We start from the raw sequence: 16,537 nt of genomic DNA, 5'->3' as shown, positions 1-16,537 counted from the left end.
TTTAATTGTATGTCAATTTTTTTGGAAAAGAGATTCTGTAAAACATCTTGATCCAGGCAACATGCACTTAGAAGTAAAAAACCAGAAGATATAAGAACAGAAAAGTGGAGTATTTGCAGAGAAGTGGGGTTTGCTTTCCATCTCAGTAGCACTGCACTTTGAAGAGGGAGAAGAGAAAAGAGGGAGGGAGGAGGGAAAGAAGGTGGGTGGTGAGTGATTTTGTGATGGGGATGATGTTTGATGTGATCTGTTTGGGTTTTTTTTCAAATCACTGAGAGCTAGTAGCCATTTCAAAGGTGCATGACTGTGAAAAGGCTTCTGTATTCATGCAAGGATGTCTGCAGGTAAATTTGAACTTCCAGCACATGGCCTCCAGGTGCCTGACAGTTAAGGCTGAATCCTGGAAGGAAACTTGTCCCAGAGGAATTGGTCCTGGTGTGAAACCTGGGTGGGAACTGAGTACAGTTCCATGTAGACTCAAGCTCAACTTAAGGACCAGGACCTGATTATGCTGTAACCATCAGCATAAAGATTGTGTGAGCATTCATCCATTAGCAGCTGCAATACTCAAATTGTAGGTCATTGTATAGCTGTGTTAAATTTATGTCCATCTGGATGGCTGGACTGTCTAACAAATCCTCATGTAGAAACATGTTGGCTGGCACTCTTTTTTCTTTCCAGAATTGTGATGAGTAGCCCATAAAATGTTAAATAGATTAAACACTTTCGTTTCTTCCATTTGTTCACCTCAACCACTGATAACATTTCACACTCAGTTTCCTTCTGCTGTAATACACACAGTATCTATATATTAAAGAGCTGCACAGTAATTGCCTGAAAAGTGATTACCATCTCTTTTCTATATAATTAAGATCAAAGTTTAAATTTCAGGTCCTTGATTTCCCCCTTATAGTTCGCCCTTACTCATTAAAAAAGTTGGAAGATACACTTCTTGGTAACATACAGGAAATGATTAAGTAAAGACTCTGGCATTTAATCTGGGTAATAAAATCAGAGTTGATAATCATTCTTTATTTTTGCTTTGATTGTAATTAACCTCATTCCTTCAAATGTGTGGATAATGTATCTTAAATATCAGTATCTATTATTTAATGCCATTTAAAGTTGTCTAGTATGTAAGTTGATATTTTAAAACTGAATCAGTGGAAAGATTGTCCTGGTATTTGAGGGGGGAAAAGACCCCAGTATTCTTCAAAGTAGCACTGAATTGTCTCCAAGAGGTTTCTGTTTGTTTATTTGTTTAATTGTTTTATTTTATTTTGGTCATAAGCAGGGGTTGGTTTACCTGGTTTTGAACTGATTTTTCATCGGTTTTAGGCCGTGCACAAAAAATCAACCTGTTTATGCCCCCAGTGAATGCACTCTTGGGACTGATAGAAAGATAAGGGAGTGAGGTTGGAAAGTGAATATTTTGTGTAGCTTTGAGAACAAGCCATTAAAATACCAGAAGAAATATGGAGAGGCATAATGCAAGTATTGGGAAATAAATGTCTGCTGTCTCCCTGTGGAGGACAGGAGCACACCTCAGATACAATGTCATTTTATAGTGGCAGCTGAAGAGTAAAGAGGCCTTTTGGTGCTGATGGGAGTTCTGATATATACCTCAATGGAAATAACCTTAAATGCTTAGCAAAGACTACTTACATGGACATTCTTGAGATAAACTAGCCACTGGAAAATTGCTTCCTAAAGCAATGCATCAAACAACCCATCATGCAGGGCTGGACAAAGTGCAGTGTTTGAGCTGTGGGCCCAAAAGTAGCCCAGCTATGACCTCCAAAAAGGAGCTTGAGAAATGATCACTGTCACTTCTCACCCACTGAGAAACTTGCTGAGGTTCTGTTTGTTGTTTCTTTTTAATTGGAGAAATTCACTAATAGTATCACTTTTGATTTAAAACACCTTTTGGTTTTAATTACTTTCTGGCTTAGAGAAAAGCTTATAAATGTAATGGTTCTCCTATTCCTAAGTGTCTAGAAATATAACATATCTATATGTATATACACCAGATTATGTATAACCTAGATATAGAACATGTATAAATCAATTGTGAACATTATGTTAGTTTTGTTCCCATATTTAAAGGAAGGAAAGCAGGCTGACTCATAATATTTTCACTTGTGTGGAATGTGTTAATCTGTTGGAAAGATATCTAGTCAAACATGGATTTTTCTGACATACTATTGTGGAGAGTTTGAAGAACTTACAAATAATTGTAACTGGTCTGAGGCTCCTATTATTGGAAGTAATGATAAATACCTTGTGAAAACTTCTGTTTCAGCGTGTATGCTTCTGAAAACCTTGCACTGAGAAATGAGCAGAAATTGGAAGTATTGTTCTGTTCCTTATTGCAATAATAATGATTATATACTTCCTGAATCATGTGTTTTCTACAGAGCTCACTTGACAGTGTTTCCAGACTCATTGCTTTGCAATGTTACTAATTAGTGTAATCACAACTAAATTGGTTAAGCACGCCAGAAAAATGCCCTTCTTTTCTTTTTATAAAGCCAAGTATAAACCTGATGCTCAGGATAATGGAAAATCAAGCATAACATGTTGTGACTGAGTCTGTAACCAAGTACAGTAATTTCACGAATACAAGCCGCACCAATTTGACCAAAATTTTGGTGGAAACCCGGAAGTGCGGCTAATATTCCGGGGCGGCTAATCTATTAACAAAATTCTAAAAGCTGCCAACACGGAAGTGAGAGCCCGCGGCAGCCCCAAGCCAAGCTGGAGCCCGGCCGGCCCCGGCAGAGGTGGGAAAGCCTGGCAGAGGCGGGGCCAGCAGTGTCGGGGGCGGGTGGCAGAGCCTGAGCCAGCAGGGCGGGGGAGCCCGGGAGAACTGGGGCTAGCAGTGCAGGGGAGCATGGCAGAAGCAGGAAGGCCGGCGGGTGGGGCTGCCTGGCAGCGGGGGAAGCCCAGCATAATCGGGGCCAGCAGCGTGGGGGAGCCCGGCGGTGCGGGGGGCCTGCAGTGCCGGCCAGGGCGAGGAAACGCGGCGGCGGTGCAGACGGGAGGGGGCGGCTGGTGAGCGTGGTGGCGGCGGCGGCAGCCCTGCCGGCGGGGCGAGCGGAAAGCGGCGCTCGCGAAAGCGCCGCCGCGAGCCGCGAACCGCGAGCCGCGAACCGCGAACCGCGAGCCGCGAGCCGCGAGCCGCGAGCCGCGAGCCGCGAGCCGCGAACCGCGAGCCGCGAAAGCGCCGCCGCGAACCGCGAGCCGCGAAAGCGCCGCTCGCGAAAGCGCCGCCGCGAGCCGCGAACCGCGAGCCGCGAAAGCGCCGCCGCGAGCCGCGAAAGCGCCGCGGGGCGGGCGCGGCGCTCGCGAGGCGCGGCGCGGGGCGAGCGAAAGCGGCAGCGGGGCGGTGCTGACGGGAGAGGGGGGCCAGCGAGCCGGCGGCGGCGGCAGCACCACCCGGCCAGCCCCGCCGAGCCGTGGCGCTGAGCTGGGCCACCCGGCCCCGTCGGCAACCATGAGCGGGCCGAGCCTGCCTGGCCCCGCCCCGAGCCAGTAAAGCCCGCTATGCCGCGATCCTCTTACTAATTGGCCAATTTGTGAAAGCTGCGCACGGATTCTCGCGACGAACGAAAGTGCGGCTAATATTCGGGGTGCGGCTTATCTATTGACAAAGACAGCAACATTGTCGAGGCACCGGGGGTGCGGCTTATAATCCGTGCGGCTTGTATTCGTGAAACTACTGTAATCCCTGATTTGAGTACATGATCTAGGAACTAAATAGATAGGTCTGACTGAATTTGAATTCATCATATGCTTGCTAATTAACTGAGTGATTACCTTGAAGATGGTCTGTGTTATCCACAGCCAAAGCCAGATATTGAATCAGCACATTATTGTATTTATAAGACAGCACTTATTGTAGGATATTTTATCTCTCTTTCCTCCCCAGGGTTTACATAAGTCTATTTGGCAAAATAATAATTTCTGTCTTCATCTTTCTTTCACCTTAGACAGGATATTCCCATAGACCATCCAATTTAATTTCCATACAGCCAGCACAGACACTTTTACATTTTAATTTGCATTCCACTGGCAGATGCAGCCTGCATAGAAATATTTTGCATTTTGTACAACTTCATGGTAGCCTGTTCTTTTATTCTGTGTTTATCTTGGGGGAAAATAATGACAAACTTCCCTTTTAAAACTGACATTTTATTTTCTTTGTAAGGAAAATAGTGTATTTGGCTTCAATGGAAAATCTTATTGTTCTTCTAGAAACTGCATTCTCCCATTCTATTTCACCTTTTGTGCTGTAAACCTTTTTTTTTTTTTCCTGGTCATAAAATAGACTTATCACTCCTGCCTGCATCCATTTCTTCCTATGAATTTGGATGGAGAAAATACAATTTTCTCCAGTGTATGCTTTAGTCTTCTTTGTACTCTGTTTCAAGAAATCTATTCACGGATACAATAATGCAATTATTTTTGTTTTCTCAGATGACATCCTTCTTAATAGTATTATATATCCTACAAAATGGTAATCAGGGTGCTGAATAAATTTTACCTTTTTGTATGTTCAGTGAGATTTTACAAATTCTGCATCAGCCTTCTCAGAACTAGGCTAGCCATTAGTGATTATGTTTGGGGGTTTTTCCTTCACTTTTGTTGCAAGCAGCACCACCTGCTTTAATTTTCTGTGTCCTTCAATCAGAATGTACTCAGGTATTGGCAGCACCACAGCACAGTGGTTATAAAGTTAAAGAAATTATTTTGCTGCAGGGCTTGCAGCCCTAATGGGATGGTATTGATGGAAGTGACAGTAGCTCAGCAGGGTTGCATAAGCAAGTGAACTCTGGCACGTAGGTTAAATAAAATATCAGAGCTCGGCACAGCGCATCACATTGTCAATAGTCTTCGTTTGTGTCTGGTGTGTTGGTATTTGCAGTGATGAAGCTCCAGGCAGCCAGTTGGTTACAGATAAGTTTCACATTGACTGGGACTCAGTGCTTGTCAACTCTGATAATGTCATCGTAGCTCGATTCGATGGCAGAGGGAGTGGATTTCAAGGCCTCAAGATCCTACAGGAGGTGCATCGGTGCTTAGGATCAGTGGAAGTGAAGGACCAAGTAGCAGCTGTAGAGTACGTATGTGCAACCTCTTCTCTTTCCCCCTGCCTCCACCAGTTGGAATAAAACTGCCCAGAATGTTCTCTCTGCACTTTTAATGTTTGGGTTTTTTTAATACAATTGCAAATTTTGAAATGGTAAATCTTCCATTACAAACAGCAAGTAAAAAATCAAATAAGCGTTTTTTGGGGTTTTCTTTGAGTTGGTTTCTTTTTGATAAAGCTGTCCTGCTCTGTGCAATTCAAATATGCCACCTGAGCTGATTCATGTTTGTCTCTATTCTGTAGGTAAATATCTTGCTGTCCACATTAACATATAAATGCATTTTAGGTCTATACCATAGGACACTGCTCTCATTTCCACCACAAAGTTTGGCAGTAATCCCACAAAGCTAATGGAGTTATGGTGGTGTAAATGAGAGCAAAATTTTGGCCTGTTATTTCTCTGCCTGTTATTTCTATTTTGCATTATCATTCTTACACTGATGTAAGTCTACCAGCTGCAGAAAAGAGTAATTTCTATCTGTGGAGTAGTCATGTATAGCTTTGATAACACTCCTTACTCAGGGTGCACATGTCAAAATGGCTCACACCAAGGTCTGGATGACTTTTTCTGGGGTTTTCTAGAAACCAGATTTTAAGGCAGATATTTTTTCTTCTTTTGAAAGGGGTTGATGCTTCAACCATTCTGTGAATAAGCAGCTGTGTCTGATATTTCCCCTCAGGTTATTCTGTCTTTTCTGTATAAAATCCACCATAGATGATTAATGGCCTTGATGAGACAATGAATTATTTTTAGAATTAATTATTTTTAGAATTATCTAATTCTTTAGAGTCAAGAAGTTCTGTTCATCCTTTCTGCCTTTAGCTGGTGCTAGGCACATGGTCAAAGCCAGTCATGTAAGCTGTAGTCAGTGGAAAATCCTGGCATTTCTGAAGGATGATCCTCCCCAGACTAAGAGAAGATTTCAACATGAGTAGGGATGCTAAAGGGATCTCTCTTCTCTCCATTAACTGAAAAGCAGATGTAATGGATAATTTCAACAAGATGCTTAAATTCAGATATTTTAATTAGGCGAGATGAACCAAACACCAACTGTTTCCCTTAAAAAAAGGAATTAGGAAACAAATCATATTCCCCAGTGCAGTACTACTTGTATGGATGTAATTTCTTTTTCTGCTTGATCTCCATGTTTAGCAGTTCCTTAATGCACAAATAATGTTGTATTTAGGAAGTAAAATCCACCATTTAACTTTGCCAAAATTAAAAAAGAAACTTTTTTTCCTTTCAGATCACTTCTGAAACAGCCCTTCATTGATCCTAAGAGACTGGGTATATTTGGAAAGGTAATGTTCAAAAATAGCAGGATATATCATCATGATTTCTCTAAGTGCTGTTGGTTCATAAGATATTTATATATTTTCCTAAGACAATTTCAGTTATTAAAACAGGGGGGAAAAGTCATCCATAGTTTACTGTCTGTTCTGTACAATATTTTTTTCTCAGAATGGGAATTTAAGTCAATAAAATCAGTTTTATGGTGTAAAACTATTTGCATTTCAGAATCTGAAGGAGAAAGTATTTGTTTAAAAATTCTGCTTTTTGCTTTCTTTAGAAATTTTTAAGAGGGACTTAGTTTTAGTGAAAGCTTGTTTCTTACAGTTTTATATTTGGGCTGCAGTTAAATTGGCAATGTTGTCCTATAAAATCCAGGTTTTTATGTCTGAATGTTTTACTGACCCTTGAGCCCAGCTGAGCACCTACCCTGTGGTACTGTCAGCAAGTTCCTTGTTGTACCAGTGAGAAATCTCGCCTTTGTTATTTTATCAGCTGCATGTCATTGCCCCTGGCATGGGATACAACAAGGCAAAAGCTCGACTTTTAGTAGCAAACTAAACAGCATTTTGCTGATGTCTATTAAAAAAGCAGCAATTAGAAACACCACACAACTGCTGCTTCAGCTATGAACTGGCATGTGCAAGATTTTAATTTTTAAAAAGTTTTGTTTGTTGTTCTGGTGTTTTTACTAAAAAAATGAAGCTGTTTTTTGCCTTTGAGCTCAAAGCAATTAGAAATCTTGATCAAGTACCCCCCAGTCATCACTTTTAGGAGCAGCATGAAGTGCCTTGGTTCTCAGTGCTGCTGGGTTGCTGCTCAGCCTCAGGGAAGTGATTTCACCTGCCTGTCTCTGGCTGGATGCAGGATGAGGGGATTGACATTTACCTCCTGCATGGTAGCGTTTTGAGGACTGGCTGATGTTTGTGACTGTTATTAACATTTCACATGAACATGACCTTCCTCAAAGATCTGGGCTCCTGCTGCACTCCTTGAGCTGAGAAGGAAACTCTCACTGCAAGAATTCCATTTGGGTCAAAAGCAGGGTTGTAAGGGAGCAGCCGGAGATTTTCCAGCTGAGGATGTACAAGCAGGGCCAATTTCACCCACCAGGTGATCGTGGCACACATTTCTATTCAGGTTTTAATGCCTGACACCAATGTATACAAAAATACACACACATAGAAGCATCAACTTTTCTCCATCTCTTCTTCCTCTTTCAATCATTTGATTGAAAATACTGTTTCTGGAATCAAGTCCCTGAGCAATGCAGAGTTGCTTGGTTTTGACTGAAGAAATTCTTTTCATTGCTACCTGAAAATTCCCACTTGTTTTCTGCCAGAGATTCATCAGTATCTTTTTTTCCCAAGAGTGATGTAATGAGACAGGTACTAAAGAGAATGCATGTAACCATGGCTTTACACATCTGCCAAGACCTATCCCCAGTTTTTTTTTCTTTCACAAAATATTATTGATTGCCATGTTCCTGCATTAATTTTCTGAAAGAGGTGTTGAGGAATGAAGAGTGGGAAATTCAATAAGCTTTCAACACTGCTTTGAATTCAGGGAAATTTCGCCTTTCCAAGTTAACCTTTCAGAGCTGTTCTTTTACTGTCAAAGAAAAAAAGAATCATAAAATTTCAAAGTCAGTTTTATAATTAATAATAAAAAAATATATTTAACAGCTTCTTAGGGTTAATTGTACTTTCCTCCACTCTGCTTGTTTCAGAGTCGATTAAAAATCTACTTTAAAACTCATTTCTTTTTTATCACATACAAGAACGTGATAGGGAAACAAGTTGGTGTTTTTCTTTCTATGCATTAAATTTGCTTTACTGATGGAAACAGAATATGCACTTTGCTTGAAAATAAGTTGACTTTGGAATGGCTTAATGCTGATCTCATAAAGCTGGACTTATGCCCACTTTCAGGGAGCTCCTTAAGAGGTTTCAGAACTACACAGAAGTAAAATTCTTGTCACACTTGGTGATGTCAATGGGGCACAAGAGTACCAAGACTGTTCAGAAGGGCACAGTGGGGAAAATTGCCAGGCAATTTGCCAATGCCCCCTGGCTTATCTCTGTGAGGGGTGCAAGCCTGAGTGATGCATGACCCAAGGGCCTTTCTGAGCTGGTAGCCAAGTGTGGTTCCATGGAGTTTGTGCTTTTATTCATGGAAGTGAAAAGAGTTTAAAAATGAGTTGCAATTCTACAGCCAATGTCTTTCTTCAAAATGCAGCAATTAGGCTGTAACCCCAGAAACCCAGCAGATGAGTGAGGCACCACATGTTCTTGCATCAGGGCATGTGGAATAGCAATGTCACTGTGAAATGATGCTAAGAATTTATTAAAAACTCACTCTGTAGTATTTTATTTTGTCCTGGAAAGCCTGGCTGGAAGCAAGGACACAGGCACAAAGGGAAGAAACTCCCTGGAGAATTAAACAAGCTCTTAATGAAAACATGGAATAAATAATAAATAACCTGGCTATACCTCTCCTTGGATTAAAATTGTCCTGTGGAGCTACTGGGCAAGACAAAAACAGAATATTAAACAAAAGTAAAAGCAGAGAAAACCCAGAGGCAGAGAAAAGTTGCTGTTCTCTTAAGCTCTTTGAGTTACACAAATTAAAGGTGCCCACTCAGAAATTCTGTCTTAGGTGAAATGTACTCCTGCACATGAACTGATCTGGATGGCTCTTGGCCTCTTGGGCTGAAATTTGTATGGAAAAGGAAGAACTCAGTTCCTCACACTCCTTTGAAAATACAGCTCCTATTTGGTATTTTCTTCAGTCTGTCAATTCCCACTTAATATGGATTGATGGAAATGAACAAGAAACCTCTTTGCTTATATTTCTTAAATAAGGTTAAAGAGTTTTCAAATATTACCATTCTTCCACAGAAATCATCTGTTCAATAAATATTTAGACATGAAGAACAGGAGCCAGCAGCATTCGTAAAAGTCCATGAGAAAACTTGATGCATAATCTTTTTTTGGATCAGCTGGTGTTTTGCATTATATTTTCCCTGTCATGGGATAATTTTGTTTTCCTGAAGTGTGTTGTGCCAAACACAAAACAACAAACAAAAAATGCCTGAAGAAATACCAGTTTTTCAGTACTGATGAAGGGATAATAAAATGGCAAGTAGAGAAATTTGAGGAGCCCATAATATACGAGAAAATCATCCATTCCAGATGCCACAATTCAGAATTTCATTTTCTGTGAGTCTAGAATGATTACAAGTGTACAGAAATGGATTGCCTGTGTCATTTCAAGGAAATCTGTGGTTTCAATTTAAAGCTTTCACAAAGATTTCATGACTCTTCGTATCAGCTCTTCCAGGGGAGATGCCCCAGACTTCAGAGATGGTGAAGAAATGTGCAATACTCATTATTATTTACTGCTTAGATTAAAAGTCATGACCAGCTCACTGAGATCTTTATGCACCCTTAAACTATAAACATGATGCCACTGGATTAGCACAGTGGCCTTTAGCTTTATTCTTGCTAGAATGAAGCAAACCAACTCAAATTTCCATCCCATTGATAGGGGTATGGTGGCTACATTGCATCCATGATCCTGAAATCCAGTGAGAGGCTCTTCAAGTGTGGAGCTGTGGTGGCACCAATCACAGATATGAAGTTATATGGTGAGTACTCCCTGCCCTAAACCTGTGGGGCAGTTTATTCAAAATACCTTTTAGTCATGGAGCTGCTGTTTATTTTAACTAAGGGCGGAGAACACAACAATGTTTGTGAGATTTCATCACACTGTCTTGGTCTCTTCTTTAAATTAAAATAAAGCTGCCACTGGGGCAGTTCACCAAAACTACTGACAGCTCTGATTTTGCAGTTACCTAATTTCCTAAGAATCATTTATGTATATCAGCATGAATCAAGTCTTGTATTAGGAATGAATCCTTTAGGGTTAGCAGTGAATTATCTACAATAAATATCAACCACGTTGTCATTCAATCACAGCTTATTTGGTTCTGTATGGGAAGTTTGGGGCACAGGCTATGAACTGTGATCACAGGAAACCAGAATAGATTAATGGTCTGTTAGACTTTGTTTGGGTTTTAGTTTATGTTTTGTTTTGGGTTGGGGTTTGGTTTTTTTATTTTAGGTTTTTTTGTTTGGTTGGTTTTTTGTTAATTTTGGGTTGTTTTTCGGTTTTGGTTTTGGTTTTTTTGTGAAGGGAGTTGGTTGATTTTTGGTTGGTTTCTTTTTTAACTATTTAAAAGTGGGTTTAAATATTGCATCAAAATGGTACATTCTGTGTCTCTAAATGAACATCTCAATTTCATGGCTTAAATAACTTCTGACTCTAAGCCAGAAATTATGAGTTTTAAAAAAGAAATAACTTGAAATTCACAAGATTTGTTGGTTTGGGTTTTTTTGTTTTTTGTTTTTTTGTTTTTTTTGTTTTTTTATTTTTACAGCATCAGCTTTTTCAGAAAGATACCTTGGGATTCCATCAAAAGATGAAATCACCTATCAGGTAAGTTAGCATAAACAAGGAATTTAACATTTTGCTCTTAAAATGCAATTGAATTACAGCTTTGTGTGTGTTTGTTCACTAGGCATCCAGTGTATTACACAACCTTCATGGTTTAAAAGAAGTGGATTTGCTAATAGTTCATGGGACAGCTGATGGTGAGTATTTACAGATGCAGCAGGTTTGGAGTCAGAGCTCCTAGCAGGCAGTGTTCAAGGGCTGATGAGGCACACACCTAGCAACTACATTTCCAATTTCATTTTCCCTCTGATGGGATTTTTTTTCCTTTTGTTTCAACTGTCACTTCTAACTCTGAACTGGTGGCACTTCTCTTTGCTGAGGATTTGCACCTTTTAGGTGCTGTATGTTTTAATTTGTTTAAATCTTGTGGACCTCGCTGTTGCTAGTGAAAGGTATTGCATGAATTATTAATAGAGCAACATACATTTTTAATGTTGTTTTAAATTCATACAAGTTCTGCAGAATTATCAGTACAGCTGGTGAAGTACATCACCAAATGGGAAGTTAATCTTTTCATCTAATTAATTACAAGGTACTGCCAAACCTTCTGAAGCTGAAGCTGCACAGAACCTTTTAATAGCACCAGTACTTTCAGCAGTAGATTAAGACAGAGAATGAGTAACACAGGGTAAGTTCTAGCACTGTAGATGGATTCATAGGATGCATCAATTGAGATAATTTGTAATTGCAGATTTCACTGCAGTGTATTCTTCTGAACTTCCTTAACTGATGTCTAAAGAATAAGCTTTGATGCAGGCACAAATTACAGTGATGCAAACAGCTGCTCTGTACAGACTGACATGCCTACTTCTTTCCCAGTATTTTCTGGTGGATGTGTGATAATACAAGGTATTTCAGTCAGTCTGAAGGGATGAGTGCCTCTCTCTGGTGAGGGCTGAGGTGACAGTGCCCATGCACAGCCTGTCACCCCTGACTTGCCAAACCCGTGTTATGGATCCAAAATGCAAACCCTGTCCAGTGCTTCTCCCCAGAGCACAGAGGGAGGGATGAAAATATTCTAGGTGACTGGGCAGGCATGGGGGGCTCAGGCTTTATTGATTGCAGCAGGCAGCAGCAATTTCTGCCTCTCTGAACCGAGCACTGGAGGGAATTGGGGCTCTGGTAGATGTCTGAGCAATGCAGGGGGCTCTGGGAGTCTGATTCTCTGCACCCCTGCTCAATATCACACCCAGTGACACTGCCCACCCCACGTGCAGCCTAAACTCTGCAGGTTAGGACATGGTAGCAATGGTTCTGAGGGCTTCCAGAAAGTCCCTTTGCTAAAGAAGAGTGGGGTGCAATGACCCTGTGCAAGCAATAGGAAATGCAGTGTGCTTTCTTTCTAGCAAATTGGAAAATGCCACAATGTTCAAACAGAGTGGTTTTACCCATCCCTAAGCTATCACAGTGTGTGTAAATCAAGGATAAAGACAGGAGTCCTCACTAAGTGTCAGGAGTGTGGCTTCCCCTGGGGCTTCCAGCTCCTTCTCCCAAACCTCTGCTGTGCCACCCTGTCACTGGTGTGGTGGCCTTAGAGACAGTCAGCTTCAGACCCAGTCATTACAGAGCCTGGAAATGTGTTCAGCTGTGTAACAGTTAAGTATTTCATATTAATGGAGCTGTTTCTAATAATATCAAATGTTTTCTTGCAGCTAAAGTTCACTTCCAGCATTCAGCAGAACTAATTAAGCATCTAATAAAAGCTGGGGCTAATTACACTATGCAGGTATGTGCACCTGTGACTTTTCCTATAAACAGAGTTGAACATTTAACATCCTGTTGCTATTTCTTAACTACAAATGACCCTCTCTACCACAATACAGTGGTATTACCTCAATTTGCAGTTAGAACTCTGTTTAATCCCATTTTTCTCACTGTCAGTATGGATGTCAGGAGCTATATCACCTTGTCATTCTCCTGGGCTCTTTCTCCTCTCTCTCATCTTTCTTTTTTCCTGTTTATCCTACAGTTCTGTACAGAGTGCTCTGCAATCTGTAGGCACTCCTTGGAGATGTCACTACTTTGGGTCCCTTTTTACCTAGAAAGGTATTAGGTGTGTAATTATGAGTGTAATTTCCCCTATTTTCAACATTTGAATTTATTGAAAGAGCACAACAGAGCCTCTGTCAAGGCACAGGCTTGCATGGGACTCACCTGGAGCACATGGATGCTGCTGCCAGAGGGTTTTGATTGGATCAGGATCTCCAGATACTCCTGATGCTTGTTGTCCATTGCAAACCTGGACCTTGCTGGGCTTTAGGGTGATCTGTAGTCTGCACTGGAGTGTGAGCTGGTGTCAGGGAGGAGGTGGCACGAAGGGGGTTGGTGCCACTTGAGCAAGGAAAAAGGACTTTAAATGTGGAATCTGTTCCTGCTGCCCATGTGGTTGCAGCTGAGGTGAAGGTCTGTGGAGAGAGGAAGAAGCAGGAATTCTGCTGAGCTGTTCTCATGTAACCTGGTGATAAGCTGGGTTTGAGGGGGCAGCTGAAGCTTTTTGCCTCAGACTTCCCCAGGTCTCTGGTCTTGTGGGCTGAGTTTTTTCATTCAGCCTGCAAATGTTTGCTCAGCCTCACCTGGGAGAAATTCCCAGTGGTATTTGTTTGAAAAGATAAAAATGCCCACATCCACCCTAGGAGAGAGAGAGAAGATGGGCTTTAGACCAGGTAGGAAGATATGAATAAAAAGGGGTTGTGCCAAACACTTAGAAGTTGAAAGCATGAGGTAATTCATCTCATGGATGTTAATGGGATTTGGATGCCTAGGCACTACTGAAAATGCCAGCTAGAGCAAACTGTTGCAAGCACAATGGCTGAGAATATAAACTTTTCACTTCTGCAGATCCCACTGCAGTGGTTGTTTTATGTCAGTTCAGATTCCAAGAGAATGAGTCTTACTTTGGGTTTTATTAGCTTTCCTTGATGCCATAAAACTAATGTTATCATCCTGTTGTCATCTAAAACATATTGAAGATCAGAGAAAGAAAATTAGAGCCCTAAATATTTGAAAAGCCTTTAAAAACAATTTACTTTTTTTCCTTTCTCCTCTGCCAGATCTACCCAGATGAAGGTCATAACATTGCTTCTGAGAAAAGCAAATATCACCTTTACAGCACAATCCTTGGGTTTTTTAGTGCTTGTTTAAAGGAGGAGACACCAATTTTACCACAGGAACCTGAAGAGGATGAATAAGGAAGCCTATTTGTGTAGTACTGAGGGGGACTTACTCTGTGGCTCAATAAAACCTTAAATAAAAGTGACTGTAAGATTGCAGATTCTGCAGAAGCTCAAGGGCAGCTAAAGGATACCACAGTGGAACAGCACATTTACAGACAATGAGCTCATAAACTGGAATTCGACTGCAAAGTCCAAACATATTACCAAGGGACAAAACCTTTACCTTTGTGGAAGGTCAACAGTTGGTTACAGTTTCCTGGAAGAACTTAATTTTGCATAAGTGTAGGGTTAGTGCATGTTTGTTATGTTAAGCCTCACTGTTGATTCTGTAAGTGGTTGCTTGTTTTCGTTTGTTTTTGGTTTTTTTAATTTTAATTTAAATGCACATCTTTATTCATCTTTGCATAAGGCACAACCTATCATAAGTATTATGGCCACTACTAATCTAAAAGGTGAACTGCAATCTAACACTGTAATGTTACAATAAGTGCAATTCTTCTGTCTATTACACGTAAGAAACCACAGAGATAATAAAGGGCACGATATTTTCTCTAGTGTCTGCTCCAAGGGGATATTGTCTAGTGCATCATGTAACATGGATATTGAAAATTATTTCCCCCACACAATTTCAGCATTTGCAATTATGACTGTACCTACTAGTAACCAACAGGGGACTTTTTGGTGGTGTGCTCTTCTTGGTCTTTATGTATATACCCAGGAATCCCTAAGCAGAAAATCTTTCTGAGCTTGAAGAAATTTTTTCAAGATGTAATTGACAGCTGTATTTAAAACAATATCTGCAATTGAAATCATTCCCCAGTCCAAAATGTATCTATTGCTTCCTTAAAATATGTTTGAGTTGTGTTTTAGTATTGTTTATAGTAGTTAATAGTTTGCTGGTTACACTCTAATTTTAGAATATGCTACTTTGTCACATGTAAATTAGACACATACATATTAAATTATAGTTTCAGATAAAGAAAGTTTATTAACAATGTATAATGCCATTGAGTAATACTTTACTCCTCAAATGAGGACATATTTTGTATAGTGCATCTTCCTTTCCTCCTGTCTGCTCTCAGATGGAATTCTGGTGTCCATCAAGGTAGTGACATAGCTCAAACTCACCATTAGTTCTGATTCCAAGGCTGCTCATTCCACCTCTTGCAACAAGATTTAGCTTCCACAGCATCACAGAGGAATGAAACGTTTTTCATTCGAGGCAAAGGAAGATTTGACAGGTTAGATTTTATTATTTATTCAGAGGGTGAGCCCCTCATGCATCCATTTATTTACCAGGGTAAAGTACAGTAATAGAAATTGAAACTATGAAAAAAACAAGGCAGCCAGTTTGGGTCTGCAAAATATTAACTCTGATCATGGAAAGCAAGTACAGTGTTGGTTTAATCTGAGATATCTTCCTGAAGGTATGTGAAAACTCCTGACAGATGCTGTGCCACTTCTAGGGGAATAGCTGTAGATTTTTTTTATTTCTGGATATGTTTCAAATACTTTCCTATCTAATTGAGGTTTAATTTCTTGCAAGACTAAAAAAAGAAAGTAATTTTTGAAGATAAATATGCTATTTAAGATGTAAAGTTCTGCACATTTTATGAGAATGGGAATTGTTTTTAATGTAATGAAAAATCACCTGAAGCTTTTTTACTCATCACTTCCTTCTGGAATATTTTCTTTCACTGTTAGGATTTTTTTTATGATGCAAATAATTAATTTGTCTGAAAGGCGTGGTTTTATGGAACACTGAGAAGTCTCTTGTCTTTTAATGTTCAGTATTTCTCTTGTTTTGTTAGCAATGTTCAACTACTTTTCGATTAGTTTAATACAATTTTAATGTGCAATGATATCTTGTTTGGGTCCCAGTGTCACCACAAAGTATGGCTTGGCTTTGTGGTATTTATAGGACATATGGAGTGCATATGTATAGTGTAGGTAGGGCATAATTTATGGGGCTACAATGTGCACTACAGTAAAATCACACAAAACAACAAAAAAAGAGAAGAGTAGAATTCAAACAAGGTTCTGCAAATCCTGTTTTCCGTGGAGGAGTGTCGTTTTCAACTCTTCTGTTGGCTGGGACTGCTGCTTTGTGATTTTATAAATTACACCCATCACTTAATAAACGCTCACCTGACAATGCTGCTGCTTCTAACCAGGCATGGTGAATGAGGTCCTCATCCAGCTCAGTTCAGTGAGGGTTTTTTCCCCAGTCTGAGCCAGCAAATTGTTTCCTCCTTTCCCTGTAGTTCTGTTTCAGGTCCCCATTCCCTATTCATTCTACCCCAAGATCCCAGCTCCAGTTTCCCAGAGTGAACATGTCATAGGACATGCCTTCTGTAGGAATGCCCTTGGCAAAACTTGTGTTTAAAAATCGTGTAATCTGAA

General features: G+C 40.4%; 1 protein-coding gene across 1 annotated transcript in view; it reads left to right on the top strand.

Annotated features, from left to right (window-relative positions):
- LOC116998787 (inactive dipeptidyl peptidase 10-like) overlaps positions 1 to 16,289 on the top strand; it is a 241,969-nt gene extending 225,680 nt beyond the window's left edge. Inside the window, 7 exon segments of the mRNA XM_033064890.2 lie at positions 4,928 to 5,122; positions 6,400 to 6,454; positions 9,993 to 10,092; positions 10,885 to 10,943; positions 11,026 to 11,098; positions 12,614 to 12,687; positions 14,012 to 16,289. Coding sequence (XP_032920781.1) covers positions 4,928 to 5,122; positions 6,400 to 6,454; positions 9,993 to 10,092; positions 10,885 to 10,943; positions 11,026 to 11,098; positions 12,614 to 12,687; positions 14,012 to 14,149 — 694 coding nt within the window. The 3' untranslated portion in view covers positions 14,150 to 16,289.
- The last annotated feature ends 248 nt before the right edge of the window (positions 16,290 to 16,537 follow it).

This window comes from Catharus ustulatus, chromosome 7, assembly GCF_009819885.2.
Source record: "Catharus ustulatus isolate bCatUst1 chromosome 7, bCatUst1.pri.v2, whole genome shotgun sequence".
Taxonomy (NCBI): domain Eukaryota; kingdom Metazoa; phylum Chordata; class Aves; order Passeriformes; family Turdidae; genus Catharus; species Catharus ustulatus.
Note: the sequence above shows the minus strand (reverse complement) of the source record. Positions and strands in the feature narration are given on the sequence as shown.